Source organism: Carassius gibelio, chromosome B11 (assembly GCF_023724105.1).
Source record: "Carassius gibelio isolate Cgi1373 ecotype wild population from Czech Republic chromosome B11, carGib1.2-hapl.c, whole genome shotgun sequence".
Classification (NCBI taxonomy): Eukaryota; Metazoa; Chordata; class Actinopteri; order Cypriniformes; family Cyprinidae; genus Carassius; species Carassius gibelio.
This window is the reverse complement of record NC_068406.1, coordinates 13,200,584-13,220,774: the sequence shown is the minus strand read 5'-3', so window position 1 is coordinate 13,220,774 and position 20,191 is coordinate 13,200,584. Positions and strand designations below refer to the sequence as shown.

General features: G+C 37.6%; 1 protein-coding gene across 1 annotated transcript in view; it reads left to right on the top strand.

Annotated features, from left to right (window-relative positions):
• The window catches only part of LOC127968161 (protein diaphanous homolog 3-like), a 331,343-nt gene that overhangs the window by 211,143 nt on the left and 100,009 nt on the right, over nt 1–20,191 (top strand). The window contains exons 17-21 of the mRNA XM_052569110.1: nt 5,825–5,917; nt 6,855–6,949; nt 9,040–9,141; nt 13,794–14,033; nt 17,123–17,252. Coding sequence (XP_052425070.1) covers nt 5,825–5,917; nt 6,855–6,949; nt 9,040–9,141; nt 13,794–14,033; nt 17,123–17,252 — 660 coding nt within the window. The remainder of the gene's footprint in view (nt 1–5,824; nt 5,918–6,854; nt 6,950–9,039; nt 9,142–13,793; nt 14,034–17,122; nt 17,253–20,191) is intronic.

Here is a 20,191-nt window from a genome sequence, read left to right as displayed (position 1 = left end):
TTTGTTTGACCCGGTGGGGTTTCCCCTCTGTCGACTGAAGTTGATTTTGACAGTTTTCAGCTCTTTATCACTATTTGTCCTCTCTGTCCGTCTTCTGTCTGGAATCTCAAGTCTCTCCTAATTCAGGCCACAAACTGCACATTCTGTTCCGTGGCTAAACTTTAAACTTGCCAAAGAAGTCTGCCTGGGTGGACAAAGCAAGCAAATGAAAAGACAGAAGAGAGGGTAGTGAGAGGAGAAACAGAAACTCGTGGATGACAGCTGGAGTTGGGTGGATAGAACTTGAGGTTTTAGCACAAAGAATCCAAGCGAGATTGAGATGAACAAAAGAGGAGGAGAGCGTTTAATTAGTGTTGGCTTTTCTGTAGCATTACAGGCTTTTTTTTTTCAGGTCCTTTGATGACTGTCTCCCTGCGGCCCCGTCTTATTACCCGTACAAATCTCTGCAAATACTGGAGCATTATTGGAAACGCATACAATCGGGTCTGCCAGCTCCGGCACCAAATCACCAATCATAAATATGCACTTTATCATGATAATCATTGCATGTCTCCTCATTTCATTTCCACAGATGGTTTAATCTCTTTTTAATGTGGGCTTTAGTGCGGATTCTTGAAAATGCCAGAGAGACCCGTGCTGAGCGTGTATGCGATTCACAGAGCCAGCAACTGTTACTAAAGTTCATCATTTGCTATTTCAAAGCGCATGCTTTTTTTGTTGTTGTTCTGCAGATGCTTTTGTCTAGAGTAACTTGCGTATTGGAGCTTAACACCCATGACAATTTTTATAGTTATTTTTCTCTGCACATCTGTACAAGTTTGTTGGTCTGATTACAAATGTTTCCATCCGTTTGCTGAATGTGGAAAAAGACAAAGATTGATGTTGGTGAAATGAGCGCTTTAGCTTGGCATCACAGTATCGACGCTGCGGTAACATTGCAGTAATGTTGTGGCATGATTAAGCAGCCCTTGATCAGACGGGCTGGAACACTGGAGGCTGTCTCATGGGCCTGACAGCCCATCCCTCATTCCCTTTCAATCCCTGTTTATTTCATCTCCCATTCTCTTTAACACAACTCTCAGAGACATACAGAGAGAGAGAGAGGGGGAGGGAGATTTGAGGGGCGGGGAAGATGATAAAATGTCATTTTTCTAGATCATCATCAGTCTCGTTCTCCTTCTCTTCTGTCCGAAAGCAGATTGTTATGCAATTTATTGAGAAGGTTATTGTGTGCCTGATTTGGTGAGGGGAAAGAGGGAGGGAAGTTTGTCTTGGAGGTCAATTTCCTAAACTCACCCGCACCAAAACACTCGAGAGTGCTGCTTACGTTATACTGAATAGTATAGACTAAATACTTGTAAATGTCTTGTATATGTTGGGAACAGAACATAAATATACATTTCATCAGTTCACCAGCGGCTCAGTTTAAAGCACACAGCTTTTATTTCTATACGAGATACTTTGATATCGACCCTCTCATCTGCATCACTGCCAGTCCTTCATTAGATATATATATAGTCTTCGTGACATTTGGAGACACCATGTTAGACCATTTCATGTCAGTTGCCCTTTCATTAGCGATCTAAATGTTAATTGATGGGGTTAACGACTTCTCACTACAACGGTGTGGCAGGAATCACAGAATTGGCTTAGATCTGCAACACTAGCGTTCTTGCTGCAACTTCGCTCACCAGATGTTTAGTGACTTTTGCTTGGCCTTTAATGTGCCCTTTGATATGGTGACAGTGTAGTATATAGCATGTGAAAAATTACCTGTCTGAAAGAGCTTTTAAAGCACTGTTCTTTGTCTACGACAAAATGTATTTGTCTGTTTAATATTAATCAGCTGTGCTTGTAAGTGAGGCAATATATAGTTCAGTTTGGTGGAGCTGAATCTATAGATTTATGAACACAGATGAAACACAAGATCGAACTGAACGGCATAACACATACTCACTAGACTGCTTTTACAGTGTCTATACTACTCTAACTCAAATGTGTAGATTCCAAATAAACAATGCGTTGTCAGAAGGCTTAGCTGTGGTGAGGCTGTTGTTATGCAAATACCTTAACTTTCGCTTTTTACTTTCATACATTGTTCATACAGTGTTCATTTGTGAGGATTATCTCGGTGAACTAAATGTGTTAGAATCATGCACTTTTGTTGGTTACAGAGGATATTTTCTGCAATAATTCAAAAGCCAGCGGATAATAGATTTAGTTATTGAATCTATTGAACTATTCCTTTAAGAAATAAATTCTTTACCACATGCTTTCCAATTCAAAGGCGAGAAAAAACACAATCCTTGGATGCTTTAAATAGGCCATAATATCATAAATTTATTAGCTATACACTCAAGCAGTGAAGGCCGTTACACACACATTGGTTTTGTGGGCTTCTGAGAGACGGTGCCGTGAATCACGCATATGCATCATCTGTTTAGTGTGTGTGTGTAATGAATGGGCATAGTTTTGATGGCACGGCTGTTATTCATGATGAACAGATCAATACTGCATATCTTTATCCCACACACAGTTGCTTTCTTCTCCTTCTGTAGAAGAGGGGTGATATGAATGGAACGGCTAGATAGAGGGGTGGTGAGAGGGCTGTGCTTTCAGATCGATATTCCAGCTCTTCACGGACTCTTGTGTTTAGAGTGCCCTATATCTGTACATCACAGGCCTGCTGTCATGCATTTCATGTGCTACATCTGTCAGTGTTTGGATTGGTCTTAGAGATCTGCATGAGATATACAGGATAAATCAGCCAATTTGTTCCAATTACATAGAGAACATGAATCTTTAATAATCTTCCTCCATCTTGCTGATTACAATTAGTTCTTTAGGGTTTTACTTTCTCAAGTTCTAGCCATCCCACAATTCGCCAAATCAAATTGGTCCGCTCCAGAGTTTTAGCATAATTAACAATTAATTGTGGAATTTAATGAGAAATCACGTCTCTACTTTCTCTTGGTCTTCAGGCTCTTTTTTCTGTTTCTATCTCATTGTCTTTTGTTTTTTCTGGCTCTCTCTGTCTTTTTCTGTTGGCTGCTGTCACTAATTCTTGTTCTTTTTTCTATCTTCTCCATCCTTTCTCTGCTCACTAAAGTGTCTGAGGAGAGTGAACCTGTGGAAGAGCCACTCAAGTACAGTAAGTGTGTGGATGTATGGAGAGTGAGTTTTTCCTGCATGTGGTCCCTTCCTGCTGACTCCATCCATTGGGTATTTAAGTAAAACAAAAAAATAAAACAACCAGAGACGATACTCAACAGGGCTTTGGAACCCAGTGAGCTGCCTTGCGGTCTACTTCCCTACATAGAAGAATGTCTTCTAGGATGGCATCCTAACTAAAATTGAATCAGTTTTACAAATATAAAATGCTGTTCAAACCTTTGGGGTCAGAACTTTTATTTATTTATTTATTTATTTAATTTCCTTTTTTACAAATTACAATTATTAATAAAATATTATTCAGTTAGAAAATATTACATTGAAGTGACAGTAAGGATATTTCAAATTTTGCAAAGAAAATAACAAATAAATGCTGATAATCTGATTAATCAAAGAATCCTGAAAAAAGCAGAACTGTTTTCAACATCGATTATAATGTGAAAATATATATCACAAATCTTACCAGCCTCAAACTTTCTGAACATTCCGGAATTATAGTATATACTGCTGCCATGGACTGACCAAAAGGTGTCACTTTTGGCCTTTCTCACTTTTTGGCCTAGTGCTTTGCAGTGCAGTTTAGGTAGGCAGCTCTCTTTGTTGGAAAATAGCTACACTGTAAACCCTGATAAGTTCACAGAACTCAAAAAATATTTTGTAACAGATTACACAAAAACATTTAAGTGATGTTTTTAAATGTTTTAAGTTTACATAAACTTAAAAAATTTAATTCCAGTTGCCTTAAAATATCTCAGAGTTATCTTAAATAATTATATTTCTGAACTTATAATTAGGGAGTAATTCACTCATAATTTTATCTATTTTTCAACTCCTATAATGTGGGAAATACACTCAAAATTAGGCTTTTGCTGTCCATCCTCAGTCTAACCACAGGCTCTACTCTTCACCACAACGGTAACACTACAAATCCAACATAACATAAACCTTTGTAAAATCTAATATAACACAACATTTATGTATTAACTTATGTCCCTCTATGTTAATCTTGTGTAAAAACACACAAAATAACACTTAATTTCTAAATTTATTTCCCTTGTTTTCTGATGCAAAGCATGTTGGGAACTAGAAAACACAATCATTTTAAGTTCACCTCACTACAACAAATTTTTGAGTTAACAGAACTTATTTAAATTAAGTCCAATTAACTTTCGTTATTATTTGAGTGCAATTAACTAATTTCATTTGATTAATTTCACTGTTCGGTTTTACAGTGTAGTTGCTGTATAACCTGTGGTGTTGTTTAGTCACTTTGACTTTCTTTTGCAGTCACTGTCATCTCTATGTGTGAATGTAAAAGGCGTGCTGTTGTGGTTTAGCTGTGCATCTGAATAGGGCTCTTTTCCTGTAGATTAAGCCCACTCCTGTGTTTTGTTGGTATCCAGACAGCCATGTTAATTAGTGCACAAGACAATTATGCACTTCTCTCCGGAGACTTGCGTTTACTTCTCTTAATCTGGTGTTTTAAATAATTAAACTTGTATTGAAACCCCCTGCCCTCCATCTGCTCCTCTCATCATCTATCTTCTCTTTTTTTGTATTCATCACTCACTATCTCTCTTCTGAGATCTGAAGTGGGAACTGTTTCACCTTTAGTCAATGACCTCTGCATGGTCTCCTAAATTTAATTTGTTTTAAAAGCCACACGAAAGACAGAGAAACATGGTATAAAAATATTTAGCTCCATATATTTAGCTAATATTTAGCTTTAAATCTCCATGCATAGCAAGCTAAATGCATACAGTGTGTCTGTGAGTGTGACCCCATTTACTACAGTCATCACAGCTGTGTGGCTCTAATCTCATTCTTCACAGCTGTCTTGCCAAAGACCAATCCCCTTACTCTCTCAGCATGACCATTTCACACTCATTGGCTCTGCCTCAAAACCTAATGAGCTACCTAGACGGTATTTTTGGACATGTTCAAATTGAATCTACCTACCTGGGCAGAATTTTTGGACCTCGAAGTCGGGTTCAGATTAATTTGACCTGCTTAGAGTTTTTGGGCATCATAGATACATTTAAATTGAATCTACTTGATAGCATTTTGAGTGTCATAGATGAGGTTAGTTAAAGCTATCTAGCTAGAAAGTGTTTTGGGACACCACTGACATGTTCAAATCGAATCTACGTACTTGGACTGCAGTTTTGGGCATCATAGACAAGTTTACATTTAAGCTGCACAATGATGGACATGGACCTGTTCAAATCAAAGCATTGCTCGAGCATTATGGGTGTTTAAAAGTGTGCAGTTTTCCATTCAGCACACGTTACATCACCCTCTCGTCAACATGACATGTTTACACAATGCCACCCTGCTCATCATCTGACCCCGAGAGGTCAACATATCACAGAACCCCACGGGTCCTCATTAAATCGATTTCCCTTTAGGCTTTCCGCTTTAATTATTCAGTGTTTTCTGTTCAGTGGTGTTTAAGTTGAAATGCTAGTTTCTTTCCCACATGTGACTGACAGTAATGGTGAAAAATTAACCACGGACTGATGTGTTCCTACTGTTGTAGCCCATTAGTATGCTTCAAGCGTCAGTTTTGTGGCTGTCTGTGTTTGGTGTTTTTTTTTTGTTTTCTGCATGTACTTGGATGTGGTAATACATTTTTGTTGATGATGATTTTCAGCTCGACGAGAAGAGGAGGAACTGGAGAAGAAATCCATCAGAAAGAGAGTCAAAGAGCTGAAGGTGCTGGATCCAAAGATAGCACAGAACCTCTGTGAGTCTGAACCAGTAATCTTTGTTTTTTGTTTTGTTTTGTTTGGTAATCAAGTTTTAAATCATTTTTAATCAATTTAAACATTAGCTAGGGTGGAGGGTTGCAACAAACAGTCATAACAAAAGGCACACAAAATAGAGCTAGATGCAATAAAAAGTATAGCATGTGCATAGACCAACAATAACACACATAGTACAGATGAGCAGAAAGGTATGTGAATCAAAACAAGTTTTCAGGTGTCCTTTTTTCCTTGCGTCTGTCCTTTTTTTTTTTTTCTCAGAACCTTGAGGTACATAAAAACACCTGTCTTGTGCCTTTACACAACATCTTCTCTCTCTCTCTCTTTCCATCTTTCACAGACACTTCTATTTGCATCTGTTTTGAATCATTTAAACTGCTTTTCTCCCCTCTTCTTTACTTTTCCTCTGTTTTTGATTTGCATGTATTCACACCAATTCATTTGTCCGAGTGTCTCTGTGGCAATAAGCAGAGTTCTGTAATAAAAGGGAAAGGGAGAAATGAAATGTTCCTGTCCCAGCTGAACACCCCGCCAGTCAGATCACTGTCCCTCACCCTTTTTTTCATCCTTCTGTCATTCACTTACTCCTTCTCTCACCTCCCCTTTATTGCCATTCTTCTGAAATGGGATTTTAGCTCGGGAACTGTGAGTATTTGTGACAAATGCAGGCAGAGGTGAAAACCCTGTTGTCTTGATATATGAATGTTATCTTGATACTGCCTCATCTGGCCTTCGTCTTCACCAGTTGAAGTGAGTTTCAAATGCAGACAGCGTCAAGCTCATTCTTTCTTTTTATCAGATATTATCACCATGCTGTGGACATACACACATGCTCCCAAAACAAAGAGTGTGTGTGGCTTGTTGATGAATTACTCCAGGGAGTTTTTGATGTAAACTCTGTCTCTCTCGCTACCTTAGCCATTTTCCTGGGGTCGTTCCGTATGCCCTATGAGGAGATCAGGAGAATGATTTTAGAGGTGGACGAGGATCAGCTGACTGAGCCCATGATCCAGGTAACATCACCTCTCATCACCATTCATGACCTTTCAAGCATGCCCATGTTCACAGAGGACAGCCACAGATGTGAGCAATTCCAAATACATTTTTCAGCGGCACATCTATGTTATAGGGTGCTTGTATAACTGATATTTGGTAATTATGAATAGCTTTACAAACATGTCTCATGCACATGCACATTAGAACACATTTTTCAGCTGTTATAATGAAGGAGATGATCTACGACTGCGTCACTATACACTATTGTTTCTCATGGTTTTGGATTTTCATCAAACACATCATAGAAGGACTGCACAGCGGCATAACAGAATGCCGTCTGCTTGACACTTTTCTACAGTTGCATGGTTTAAATGCATATATTTCATTTTTGTTTTATAGATACATTAAACATTCTCCCTCTCTTTGATTTCCGCCTGCTTTTTATCATTCAGCGCGGATGTGAGGCTCAACTTTATGTATTTTTCACTAGCTCAATGCACAGAAGGTTCTCATTCACTGTTATAGTTTTAAAATATCCACTACTTCAGATCCATAACTGGGCTTTGTTATTTTATAATGCTTCCCACAAGCAGCCTCATATTTATCTTAATGACTGAGATGGGAACATCAGAAGTATCCATCTGCATCTTTACCCTATATTTCATTTTGGAGTTGACATAGACAAAAGTGGCCGTCCATCTATTTGGCTCATGTTCATGTGCACTAATGAAGTGGCCATTTGGAAATAAACTAAACCAGTTCATTTATGGTTATATGAAGCTTCAAAGTTTTTCCTTTTGAAGGAAGAGAGGTTGAGAGAGGTGCTTCCTGACTCTCCTGAACCCCTACAGATAAGCAGTTAATTAAAAGTGCATTTATGTTGTAGTGCTTCATGCCAATACCTATGAGTTAACGGATTCAAAAAACAAGAAGATTGCAATACGTTAATAAAGGAGAATAGCTGGAGATCTCTATATATATCTACGATTTAATGATCTCGTGGAGAGTGACAAGGGTACACGAGAGGTTAAGAGAACACACGCTGTGGATAGACATGTTCACATGATTGCATGCATAAAAAGGATTCAATTGCTGCTAAAACATTTCAAGTATTTTCTCGTAGCATTTGGTTTTTATGAGACAGACTAAATGGAGATTGACAGCTGCTGATTTGGGAAAAGAGATGCTGAAATGGATAACGAAACATCATTGTGCTACCAATGCTTTGAGATAAAACCACATTGTATCATAAAGCTGTGTTAGTCCAATGGTGTGAATAACTTTCAACTCATTTACAACTTTTTTTTTTATATGTGCAATGGAAAATCAGTGGACTTGGGTGTAAGTTCTATAACTCTAGAATTTGGCGTAAAAATCAAACAACTTTTTAGACCTGAGCAGATTTTAAAACACTATGCATCATACACTTGGGACTTTCTAAATATTTAGAGAGGAGAAAATGTGGGCATCAAACACTAAGACTAGTGAGGATCACTCACTATCAGACTTTCAAGTCATTCTGAACACAACAAACTAACACAGAAATGTCTCGTTGCTAGGAGATGTGCAACAAATGAAAACAATACGTTTTCTAAAATAGGCTGAAAATATCAACTAGCAGGAATCATAGTCTGAAGCTAAAAAAAGAAAATGTCAGAGTCTGTGACCTTTATTATTTTCAATCAAATCAAATAAGTTAAAATAATATTAATGGTATGTATCACAATAAAGTTATTGCATTATTGATTTATTTTATGGAGTTTTTTAGTTTTAGATCTGCTAATGAGCAGGTTGTAGTTTTATTTCCAGCCTGGGCAACCCATGGACTGGAGGGTTACTGATATCACAGGTCTGCCCAAGTGCTGTTTTGCCCTTGAGCAAGGTGCTTAACCTCAGAATTCCCCAGGGAGAAATATCGTCCCTTCATTTAGTCTAGTGTGTCATTAATTGGCAGAAAGTCGATTTAGATGAGGAGCTCCTCTAAATGGCCAGACACTAGAACTAAACCATCAACAATTAGATTGAAGGTTAAAGTTGAACGGTTAATTGAATGAATGTAGCACACATTCTTTGTAACACGAGTTCTTTGTCTTGTTCTCCTCTCTAGAATCTTGTGAAGTACCTGCCTGAACAAGAACAGCTGAACGCACTGGTCAAGTACAAGAGCGAATTTGCCAACCTCTCTGAACCGGAGCAGTTTGGAGTAGTGGTAATCCCCCCCCCCCCACACGCACACACACACACACACACACACATAGACACTCTCTCTCTCTTCTCAATTCTGAATGGTTTTCATATGATTTTACTCTTTAGTCTAGTGACATGTCCAGTAAGGAGTCATTGGTAATTTTTTTTATTTAAACTTTTCTCCGGTCGATGTTGTGTTTGTCCCTCTACAAACGATTTAATCTCTTAAATTGAAACAGAAACTGATATCATCTAGACAAAAAAACAAAACAAGTACATATTGTACAACCCAAGATAGATGTATTGTGTCTGTGAACAGAGAAGGAATTACTGTAATTCTCTAATGGAAAATGCATATGGTAGACCTGACACATTAATATTGTTTCAACCTAGCTGTCTTTACTGTTTACTCTGTAGTTAATAGAAACACTCTTGCTGTGGCCCATAGTAAATGTGAATAAGGTTTTAAATAATAAATTATATTCACAAAATGTTAGTTTAACTTGTTGTACCACATTGTTTTCTAGCTGAGCCAGAGTATTTTTTTAAAAAGAGCAAATGTATACACTTTTGGGGTAAACTAAACTTATCTACAGCTCATTGGAACCAACATAAAAATAATTGGCTGAATTTCTAGAACTGAAGCAAACACAATTTTTGCCTGTTATGGTTTTGTAGTCTGAACTATGATTTAAATACAAAATGTTTCTTTTGAATCGATTAATTTTGCTAATCTCATCTCCCCTATTTGTGCATTTAAATTGCATCTGTCATTATCTAACACTCACAATCATTTAATCACACTAATCATTTAATCATACTAATGATCAGTCATAACATGAAAATATGATATTGATGAAGCATTAATTAAGCTACCAAATTGTTACCGGTTATGATTACCAGATTGCTCCCCAATATCAATTTGAATCAGTTTGATACCTCTTGATATGAAATACATTTTGTGAACACGTTTTATACTCATAAAAGCTTTATAGTCATCTGTGTTGATTTAGATATCACTGTGGGATAGTGTTATGATATGTTTAAGAGTTGTCATTTGAGATGATAATGAAGGCTTTTCCCATATTTGAATGTTTTTGACAACTCATCTTTGAATGTGTGAGATCCATTTCAGAGCTTTTCTCAAAAGTCGAGATGTGGGAAGTCTAGCTTTAAAAAAGTTGTCAGACTACTGTGACTTTTCTGCCGTTTGGATTTGTCATAGTTTAAGTACATGCAGCTCACCTCTGAACAACTGATCGATCGGTTAACACAGTCACCAATGGCACAGTTCAACAGCTGACCCTGCTGGAGATTTACAGATTAATTATTGGTGTTTGCAAGCATTTGCTCACAAAGCTTCTAACAGGTTGGTTTGCTCCCATTGTTTTAGGCTCATTACACTTGACTTTTTGAGACAACGGTTATGCTGGAATAAGAGAAAGGGGTCTAGCTGTTTTGAAAATGAAACGGAAGTGAAAGGCACAAAGGAATTGTTTCATGCAACAGTGTGGCCTGTCACTGTGTTTGGGGTGTTTGTTATATAATAGGGCATATGGAACTGTGGTTTATGTATGCGTGGGCAGCAGGAAATGATGCATCTGCAGTTCAGAAAACTATCCAGTTCAAAAGGAATTCTTAATCTCCCATAGTGCCATTGCAAGCAGTTTTGTACTCTTTGTTCTTTTCTGGAGCCAGAACTTTGAACCGTTTGTTTGCTGCCTGCTAAGTGGACCATAAAATATAGCATGCAACTGTTGGGACCTTAAAATCATATAGGGTGATTGTTTGTAAGCGTCTGCATGTGGCGTATGTAATACTTCTGTTTCAGCCATCTGATTTGTTTCTCCAAATAAAAGTTTATAATGGTTACATGCAGTATTTTTAGCTCCTGATAAACTATTTCGCTTTAGTCAGGTGTAGCTAAGAGTAAAGAGCTACAGCGTTTACCGGAAAACTCACGAAGAAGATAAATAATCTGTTGCCATAGCAACTCCCCCCCCCCCTTTTTTTTTACCAGGTCTTAGTTCAAGGTGCACAGAGAGAAAAAGTTTAAATCAGGCAAACTAACTCCGCCAGACATTAGAAGCAGAAAGATGAAACAAGTGTGTGTGTCCCGTTCCCCATTGAGTCCTCCAGCAGGCAATATACGCTGGAGACGTAGCAAGTGTGTTCAGGGTCTACTGGGACCCACACACACACACACACACACACACACACACACACTGAAATGCTTCTGTTGTTCGGCAGACACTCTGGGTGGTTGTGTGAAATGATGATTTAGCTTCCTGATAAAGAATAATACTTGAAACACTTGAAAAGTTGTTCCCTTCTGAATACTGTCACATGCTGAGTGGCAGGCACCACAGTGTTACTTCCACTCCCGTCTGCAGGTGCATTTGAGTTTAGACTTTAAAGGATGATTTGAATGTCTTACCTTGAGGACTCAGCAGTAAAGTTTAGCTGGTATCATGCCGTTTTCCCTGTGGGTGGATGGATTTGAATTGGTTTCATGTACTTTTTTGAACAACACATGCATATAAGGGGTAATGTGCATTCAAACAGTTAATATCACAATGCCTCGATTTATAAATATGTGTATTAAAAAAAAATCTCTAACAAATCAGCATATTGAATGATATTTGTAGGATTCTCTGATACTAAAAACTGGATTAATGGCTGCTGGAATAAATTACATTCTAAAAGATAATTAAAAAATAATGTATTATTATTTATTAATTTTTGCCTATGATTGAAATACTTTTCATGTTTACATTTTTATTGTTCTACTCTTGTACTAGACATAGGTTTTGAGTGTTCAGACATAACATATATATATAACAGTCCAGTTCTTCTCCTCTTTAGCCCAGGTCTGTAGTTCAGGAGTGGCTTAACAAGAGGAATATGACAACTGTAGCCAAATTCCTTCACACGTCTGTACTGTATGACTTGACCCCAGCCTCAGTCCATTCCTTGTGAAGTTCACTCAAATTCTTAAATCAGTACTGCTTGACAATCCTCATAAAGCTGTGGTTCTCTCGATTGGTTGTGCATCTTAAACACTTTTTCCTTCCACTCAACTTTCTGTTAACATGCTTGGATACAGCACTCTGTGAACAGCCAGCTTCTTTGGCAATGAATGTTTGTGGCTCACCCTCCTTGTGAAGGGTGTCAATGTTTGTCTTCTGGACAACTGTCAGATCAGCAGTCTTCTCCATGATTGTGTTGCCTAGTGAACCAAAATGAGAGACCATTTTGAAGGTCAGGAAATATTTGCAGGTGTTTTGAGTTGATTAGCTGATTGGCATGTCACCATATTCTAATTTGTTGAGTTAAATGCGAGCCAAAAATCACAATTAAAAGAATCAAACACTTAAATTACTTCAGTCTGTGTGCATTGAATTAATTTAATATATGATTTTCACAATTTGAGTTGAATTACTGAAATAAAAAGAATGTCTTTTCCACTATAATTTATTGAGATGCACTTGTATAATATCATAATTAGCATGATCCAATCCAATTTTAATCAAGATCAAGTCCTTCCCTACATGATAGTCGTATTTCAGAATATTTGTAAAAATAAAAATGTCACACAACAGGAACAAAATTGCTAATGCTGTTTCATGTTGTTTTTTAATTTTTTTGGTAGCTTTCAGATCACATTCTACAAGACAACATGTTTGCAAAACTTCCAGCTTCTCATCATTAATTCATTACTGAAAGCATCCTTTTATGCCTTTGTTAAAATATACAGTCTGTCTTTTTTCGTTGAACCATGTGCCTGGTGTCATGAAGTCCCTAAAGTGTCTCATATACAGGAGCTATTATGTGATTTCCAGCATCACTGAACCTCCCTGATAATTCTTACTTTGCTGACTTTTAGAAGCTCTAATAAATAATTCCTTGTATATGCTGAGTGTGCCTGCATTTTTTGGGGGGGTGGGTACAAATCTCCCTCAAACATTTATGGCTAGGAGAGCTTTGAATCGGATTCTGTTTCATTGCAGATTAGCACTGACTAACACGCACAGAAGATGCTTGCTACAAGTTTGCTGAATGTTTACACACATAAATTAGGCATTTGGCTTTGCCCTATTTTCTTTACCTTCCCTTCCCATTTTCTCCTTTCTTTCCATCAGTCACTGATACTGTTTCAGTATAGATTTGTTGTGCTTTTGGTCCATTGTCGCTAGTCTTCAAGGATAAAATGCTCCATGGGTTTATTTATACACAGTTGCAGACTGATTGCAGTGTGCGTGCATGTACAAGAGATGATATCTGATTATGGAAAACAGCTCTAGACATATTAATCATATCTCTGTATTGAGTATCTTAATTACGCCCTTAATTAGTGATAGCTAATTGGGGCAAATTGTGTCCTGCTCAACGCCCTCCTCTCCATAACCACTAAATGCACACTACAGACACAAACACACATATACGCATGCTTTAATTTAAACACATACACGTAGATCCACTCGTAATGGAAGAGCAGTTTCAATGGAATAAAAATATTTGACATTACATTGATTTAATATGGTTTAATACGAATATATTAATTTTATTAGAATTGAATTATAAGATTAAACCGTAGCCATTTAGTTTGCAAGTGTCTTTAGGTTATATTCCAAATAGATTTACATTTATTTCTGCTTATTTCCTCTTCTTCAGATGAGTAGTGTGAAGCGTCTGAGGCCCAGGCTGAACTCCATCCTGTTTAAGCTGCAGTTTGAAGAGCAAGTGAGTAACTTGCGTCCAGAAATCATGGCGGTGAACGCAGCGTGCGACGAGGTGAAGAAGAGCAAAGCCTTCAGCAGGCTGCTGGAACTCATTCTGCTCATGGGGAACTTCATGAACGCTGGCTCGCGGAACGCCCAGTCCTTTGGCTTTAACCTCAGCTCTCTCTGCAAGGTAAGAACAGAGAGAAAGAGCACGTGTCTAAGATTTGGCAAACAAGATTTGTCCACAATTTGTCTGTGGAAACATTTACAGAGTCTGCAGAATAGATTAAAATTTGGTCAGATGTGTTCAATGGAGCTGTTTGTCGATACAAGCATTGTCAGATGCTAACCTAAGCTTTTAAACTTCTGAATCAAATACGAAGTCTAGAAGCTGTTTTGGGCTGGTTTATTAGAAACGGAGCAAGTGTAATCCATAAGGGTATGCGTCATTTCATCCAGCAAAACCAGCCCTAAAGTCATACGTGTGATTTGCTATCCATATTTAGTATTCCTATTTTGTGAATTATTAGCCTCTATTTATCAGAGCTCTCAATATTTGAAACACACCCGCCAAAATGAACCATGGGCATTTTTCATCAAACGCTCTCCTCCTGCTTTCTGTTTTTGGGAATAAGCTGATAAGATGATAATTTATGTTCCCCCAATGTCTGTGAAGGAGCCAAAGCTGAGTCACCATCAGGCACGAGTGCTTCTGCGCCCTTCAGTCCCCTACCGCACATTTCCCGTTACCTTGACCCCTATCGGCCAGCCCATCTAAAGTGCCTTTCGCTAAAAACGACTGGCGTTCGAGAAGATCTCATTTGATTTAACACTATCAAGAACTCAAGTCCACAATAGCCTTATCTTCTGGCATCTATCAAACTGCAGAGACCAAAAAACACTTTATGGCTATTTCTTTTGTTTTTAGAGATACGTTTCGGCATACTGACGTTATAAAAACATATATTTGCTTGTCTTTATATTCTCTTTAGTCAGGTGTGTTAATATCACACTAATAAGTTATGTCTGTATCCTTTTGCAAAACCTTAGCAGTCGTCTTGCACCACTGGTAAAGCCCTCTAATGATAACGTTTGAGTAAAATTTTCAGATTTAGTTGAGTGGTAAAGGGCAGAAGGGCCGTATGGTTAATTTTCACAGCAGCCATGCAGATTTACTAAGGTTTCCATGGTGACTCGGCATTGTTGTTGTTTTTTGTTTTTTTTATCAGGGTTGATCCACCTCTCTCTTTTCTTTCTTATTAGCCATCCATTTTATTCATTACTCCTTTCACTACTTTTCCCTTCTGTGTGGTGTTAAAACTCAGTCGGCCATCAATGCATTTGTGACTTTCTCCAGGATAATGAATGTTTTTCTGCTCATCAAGTCTCCTAGAAGACCTGATAAAAGACAGAAGACTGTATGGGACATGGTCGCATTCACATGTTTTATAAAGGAATAACCCCAAAATGAAATGTCGGTCATTATTTTCCCACAGTCATGCTTTTCCAAACACAAATTACTTTGTGTTTTCTGTGAAACACAAAAGGAGAACCCTTGAAGAATGTTCACTGACATTTTTCTCCACACATAATGTGTAGAGGATTCGAACATTTTGGTCTGCTCCTCACACAAAACTATTGTATAGCTTTGGAAGACTGAGAATAAAGAACACAAGTCACACAGAGTTGTTTTATCCTTAACATTTTTTTTTTTTTTTTACGTTTTTGGTTTAATATTTGAACCAGAAGGTTTTAATGCTTATTTTATCAATTGAATGCATTCTTGCAGAAATAAATACATATATACATACATATACTGACCCCAAACTTCTGAATGGTTGTATGTGCCTATGTTTGTATGTGTGCAGTAACTGGTGATAGATAATATATTCTCTACGAATATAAATCTTCAGCTCATTTATGTTGCATATCAAAACTCGTCTTTGAACGTGTCCTTATACCCACTTAAGGGCCTCATACATCACAACTAATGGAGTGATCTGTCCTCACTGCAGAGAGAGAGGAACACTACATCTGCACAGTGATCGAGTCCCTGATGGGCAGGAGTAACAAAGAAAGGATGTCGTTTTCTGCCTTTCAAGTTCCTCGCCTGAGGGCCTGTCCTGATGATCTCTCTCTACCTCTGTTGATCTGATAGTTTGTTTGTTTGTTTTATTCTGAGTTTAACCTGTCAGAATCTCCTTCTTTTGCTCACAGTGGGTTTATTGAGCATATTTAGTTGTCAGAGGGTTTGAAAGCGCTTCCCTTTGAGCAAGTGACTCGCACGTCACTGTTTGATCTCATCAGCAGAGGACGCTTCAGTACGTCATGAACGTCAGGATCTCGATGAATGCTGTTGATTTTCTTTCTTTTCTTTTTTTTTTTTTTCCTGGAAACCTTTTCCGATTGAGAACTGATATTTGAGATTTTTCAGAGACATCAATGAGTTGGACAGCAGGATCAGATTAGATATTTTGGGTTTCTTTTTGTATTGTCATTTTCGTACTTCACAGATGAAATCAGCACAAGCAATTTGTAGAATCTGGCCTTTTTATTTCTTACTTTTTTTTTTTTGAGAAGCCCTTTCAGGCAGAGCAACAAAACCTAATTTCATCCCCCCTCATCTGTCTAATGCTTCACACGGCTTCCAAATGTTCTGACACTGCAATTATCCAGTTGAACCCAGTGTGTATATCCAGCACAAAGCCTGTCAGAACACATACATTTAAAAGAAATGGCATAGTGCGAGATAGTGCTGAGTACTAAAATGGACTAGATGCAAAGTCGATTTCTTCAATTTCATCTCTCGTTTTAATTTTGAACTTTTTTTTTTTAACATTTTTACTTGATCTGTATCTCTCATTACCCCCCCCCCACACACACACACAGTAATCAAACATCTTAAATCGTCATGCACCACCACCCAGAAGAGCTTAATAATGTTTGTGCTCTCAGCATTAATCAAATGCTTTTTGCACTGACTTCTACAAGGGCCTGTATCCTTGTGCCACGATGATAATCATAACTGACAATGAAAATGTCTTGCTTTTCTAGTCCGGCGGCAATTTCAGTGTACTATCAAATTAACTTGTCAGACGTGAAGGCGGTGGACGCCGATGGCTTCCTTCAAGAATCCCTCTCTCTGATTTCTCTCTATTTCTGTAATGTTCTGAACATTTTTTTCCCCTTTTTGATGGATATATGTATATATTTGTATTTTTTTTTTTCAATTCTGATTTAATGTCTGTCTGCATCTCTATACGTCTCTTTGGCTCCCAGCTGAAGGACACTAAATCGGCTGATCAGAAGTCCACTCTACTTCACTTCCTGGCAGAGACGTGTGAGGAGAAATACCCTGAAGTAATGAAGTTTGTGGACGATCTACAGCACGTGGACCAGGCCAGTCGAGGTACTGCAAAGTATACAGACAAAGAGCCAGCATCTATTTAAAAATGGACAGAATTAACAGTTTAATTCAGTTTAGTCTCCCTGGCTAACCGTCTGAAAAGTAAGGGAAAACAGTTCTTTAATGTCACTCTCACGAAGTACAGTACATCAGCTCTACCAGTCTGAATGTGTGAGTTTGTGTCGACTTCTGCACAGGTTCATTTCACACTCTATCAGCAACAGAGATAATGTCAGCTGGTGTGCGTTTTCACGATCAGTGAGTGTCAGATCTCAGGATCCTTCTGTTGTAAATCTTAATCTGAACAGATCGTGATCGGTGAGATGATATTTTCGACAGTCTGTGTGTCTGCCTGCCTGTGTGTATTAGCAAACAGAGAAGCAGAGGAGCCATTGTGTGAGGTCACATTGCCCTCGGCAGCCCTAGAGGCAGAGTCACAACAGGACTAAACCAACTCACTGCATTACCTAATGCTTCCAGAAAGCAAGACTGAGAGAGTTTTTGGCAGTGCGAGAGCAAATAATCAAACAGAATTATTAGAGACGCCCTGCCTACGTGTATGTCTGGCAGCCTTAGAGAGTGTTTCAAGACCAAAGGATATAAATTATGATGGAGGGCAGGACTTATTATTTCAGATTTTATTGGATTGTTAGACTTATTAGGCTGTAATATTATTGGTTAATGTTGTTTTCTACCTTTGTAGCGATGATTGCATCGACTGAGCATGAATGTTTTTGAGACGGGGAATGTTATTACATTTTATATTAGCTATAATGAAAAAAAATAATTTTAAGAGTAATGTGCTTTGAAGAATTATGTACAGTAAAGCCAGAGACATTTATTAAGACCTAAATGGGGTTAATTTTGATTCATGTTGACTTTATGATGAACTGTTAGCTCATTTTGACCAAATTAATGTAAATACTCTATTCTACTCACCATCGTGTGCTACAAACACATATGGTGAAGTTAGCAGAATAATTCCTCAGTTTTTTTATTATTACTATTATAATTTTTTTTTAAATTATAAAAAGGAAATTCAGATTTGTACATGATAAATGGCACCGTAAAAATGGTCCATGCAAGTTATACTAGAGGAAAGTCATACACTTTGTGACAGAAAAAGAGCAATTAGTCATTATTCACTTCAAATCTCATCACACTTGCATATATTAGAAGTCAAACATGGTGCTTGATAGCTAATGTTCAATGTTCAAGTTTCAATGTATGGAAATTAACAGCTCAGATGTGCTTCAAAACATCTCCTTTTGTGTTCCAAGCGAATTTAAAGGTTTCTTTATCATGTCCGCTTTCTCCTACACTTATTGGTTCTGTCTCTGCTGCTTTTTATTAGTTTTACTTTTTGCTCCCTGTCCGTCTTTTTCTCTCCCGTTCCCCATTTCATTAGTGCTGCCTGCTCATGTGCCCTTCATCAAAGCTGAAATGGCATAATGGGTAACATATCCCCACCACACTGAATGTCTGTCCCCGCGCTTCCCTCAGGAAAGAGCCTCTGATCGTTTTACAGATATTACTCCCATTATTCTGTTCTTCAGAGCTTGCATTAGCAGGTGCATGTTTTAATTTTTTTTGGCAATTGAAATATACTTTCATTAAGGATTAGCTCATGTCAGTCCCTAACTGTTATGGTTTTGTGTCTCATTGTGGTGCAGGTAGGTCTAGGGTGATTTTCTTAAGTGGCTGCTAATGGAGGGTTCATGCATGTGTGTTTCTTTCGTGTTTTTCAAGAGCACTAGCTGACTGCTGTTGGGACTCTTTTATATTTATTCTCTTTGGCACACACAGATGGCACAAAAAAGGATGTGTTTTAACATAGCAGGGCTGTGCAATGCAAAACATGTGTCCCGTGTGCACTGAATACATTTACCACAGTAGCATGCATGTGATAGTTGATTTTTTCACTCAGTGTATGCTTATGTTTTCCTAATTTTTTTACATAATTTAATAATCTATAATAAAACCTTAGACATTTCTAATGATTGTTGGTTATAGGCCTCCTGCATGATAACAGGTCACCCTGCAGTTTTCTGTAAAATACAATGATATAATAATTATTATTTTGTATATTATAGTAAAAGTCTTTTTACAATAGTAATATTTATCTTAATGTTTTTATATAGTAATATTGAAACATTAATCTTCTGTTTGAGTGATACTTGTGGTTAATTATTTTTGGAGATAGTAACAGATGTTTTATTCTTGTCACTACAATTATGTGGTCTTTGCTACAAACCTTTTGACCTCTGTAACACCAGAGCAACATGCAAAAAAGTTAACTTACAGCTCTATCTCGTGAGTTACCTAGTTACCTTTTTTTTTTTTTTTTTTTTTTTTTCAAATGTGTACTTTCCTTCAGCACAGACACATTAAATTGGCTGCTGAAATGTCAGCTCTTCATCACAGGAATAAATTACATTAAAAAAAAAAAGAAAAAAAAACTGTTTATACTGTATTTCTTTAAGAAAATGTGTCCTTGATTAGCATAAGAGACTTCCTGACCTGAAAGTTTTGAACAGTAGTCTACAAAGTGACACTTAACTCACAGTGGATAAATGAAGCCCTCCACACATACACGCAAATATAACTCACTTATTATAACTCAATTATTACATTTAGCAGACACTTTTATCCAAAGCGACTTACAGTGCATTCAGGCAATACATTTTTATTTTTTATTTTTTTTTACCTAACATGTGTTTAAGCTATATAACTTGAAAATCACCAGAAGGACCAAACCCATTCATTACTTTCAAGTAGGGCTGGGCGATATGACCAAAAAAATAATTACAATATTTTTTTCCATTTTTCCATACCTTAGATTGAGCGAAATGTAAACACTGTGACGCGTCGCCGCATTTCACGGACGTCAACGTATTTTTGTAGTCGATGTAATCGATGACATCGATGCAGCACTAAAGTAA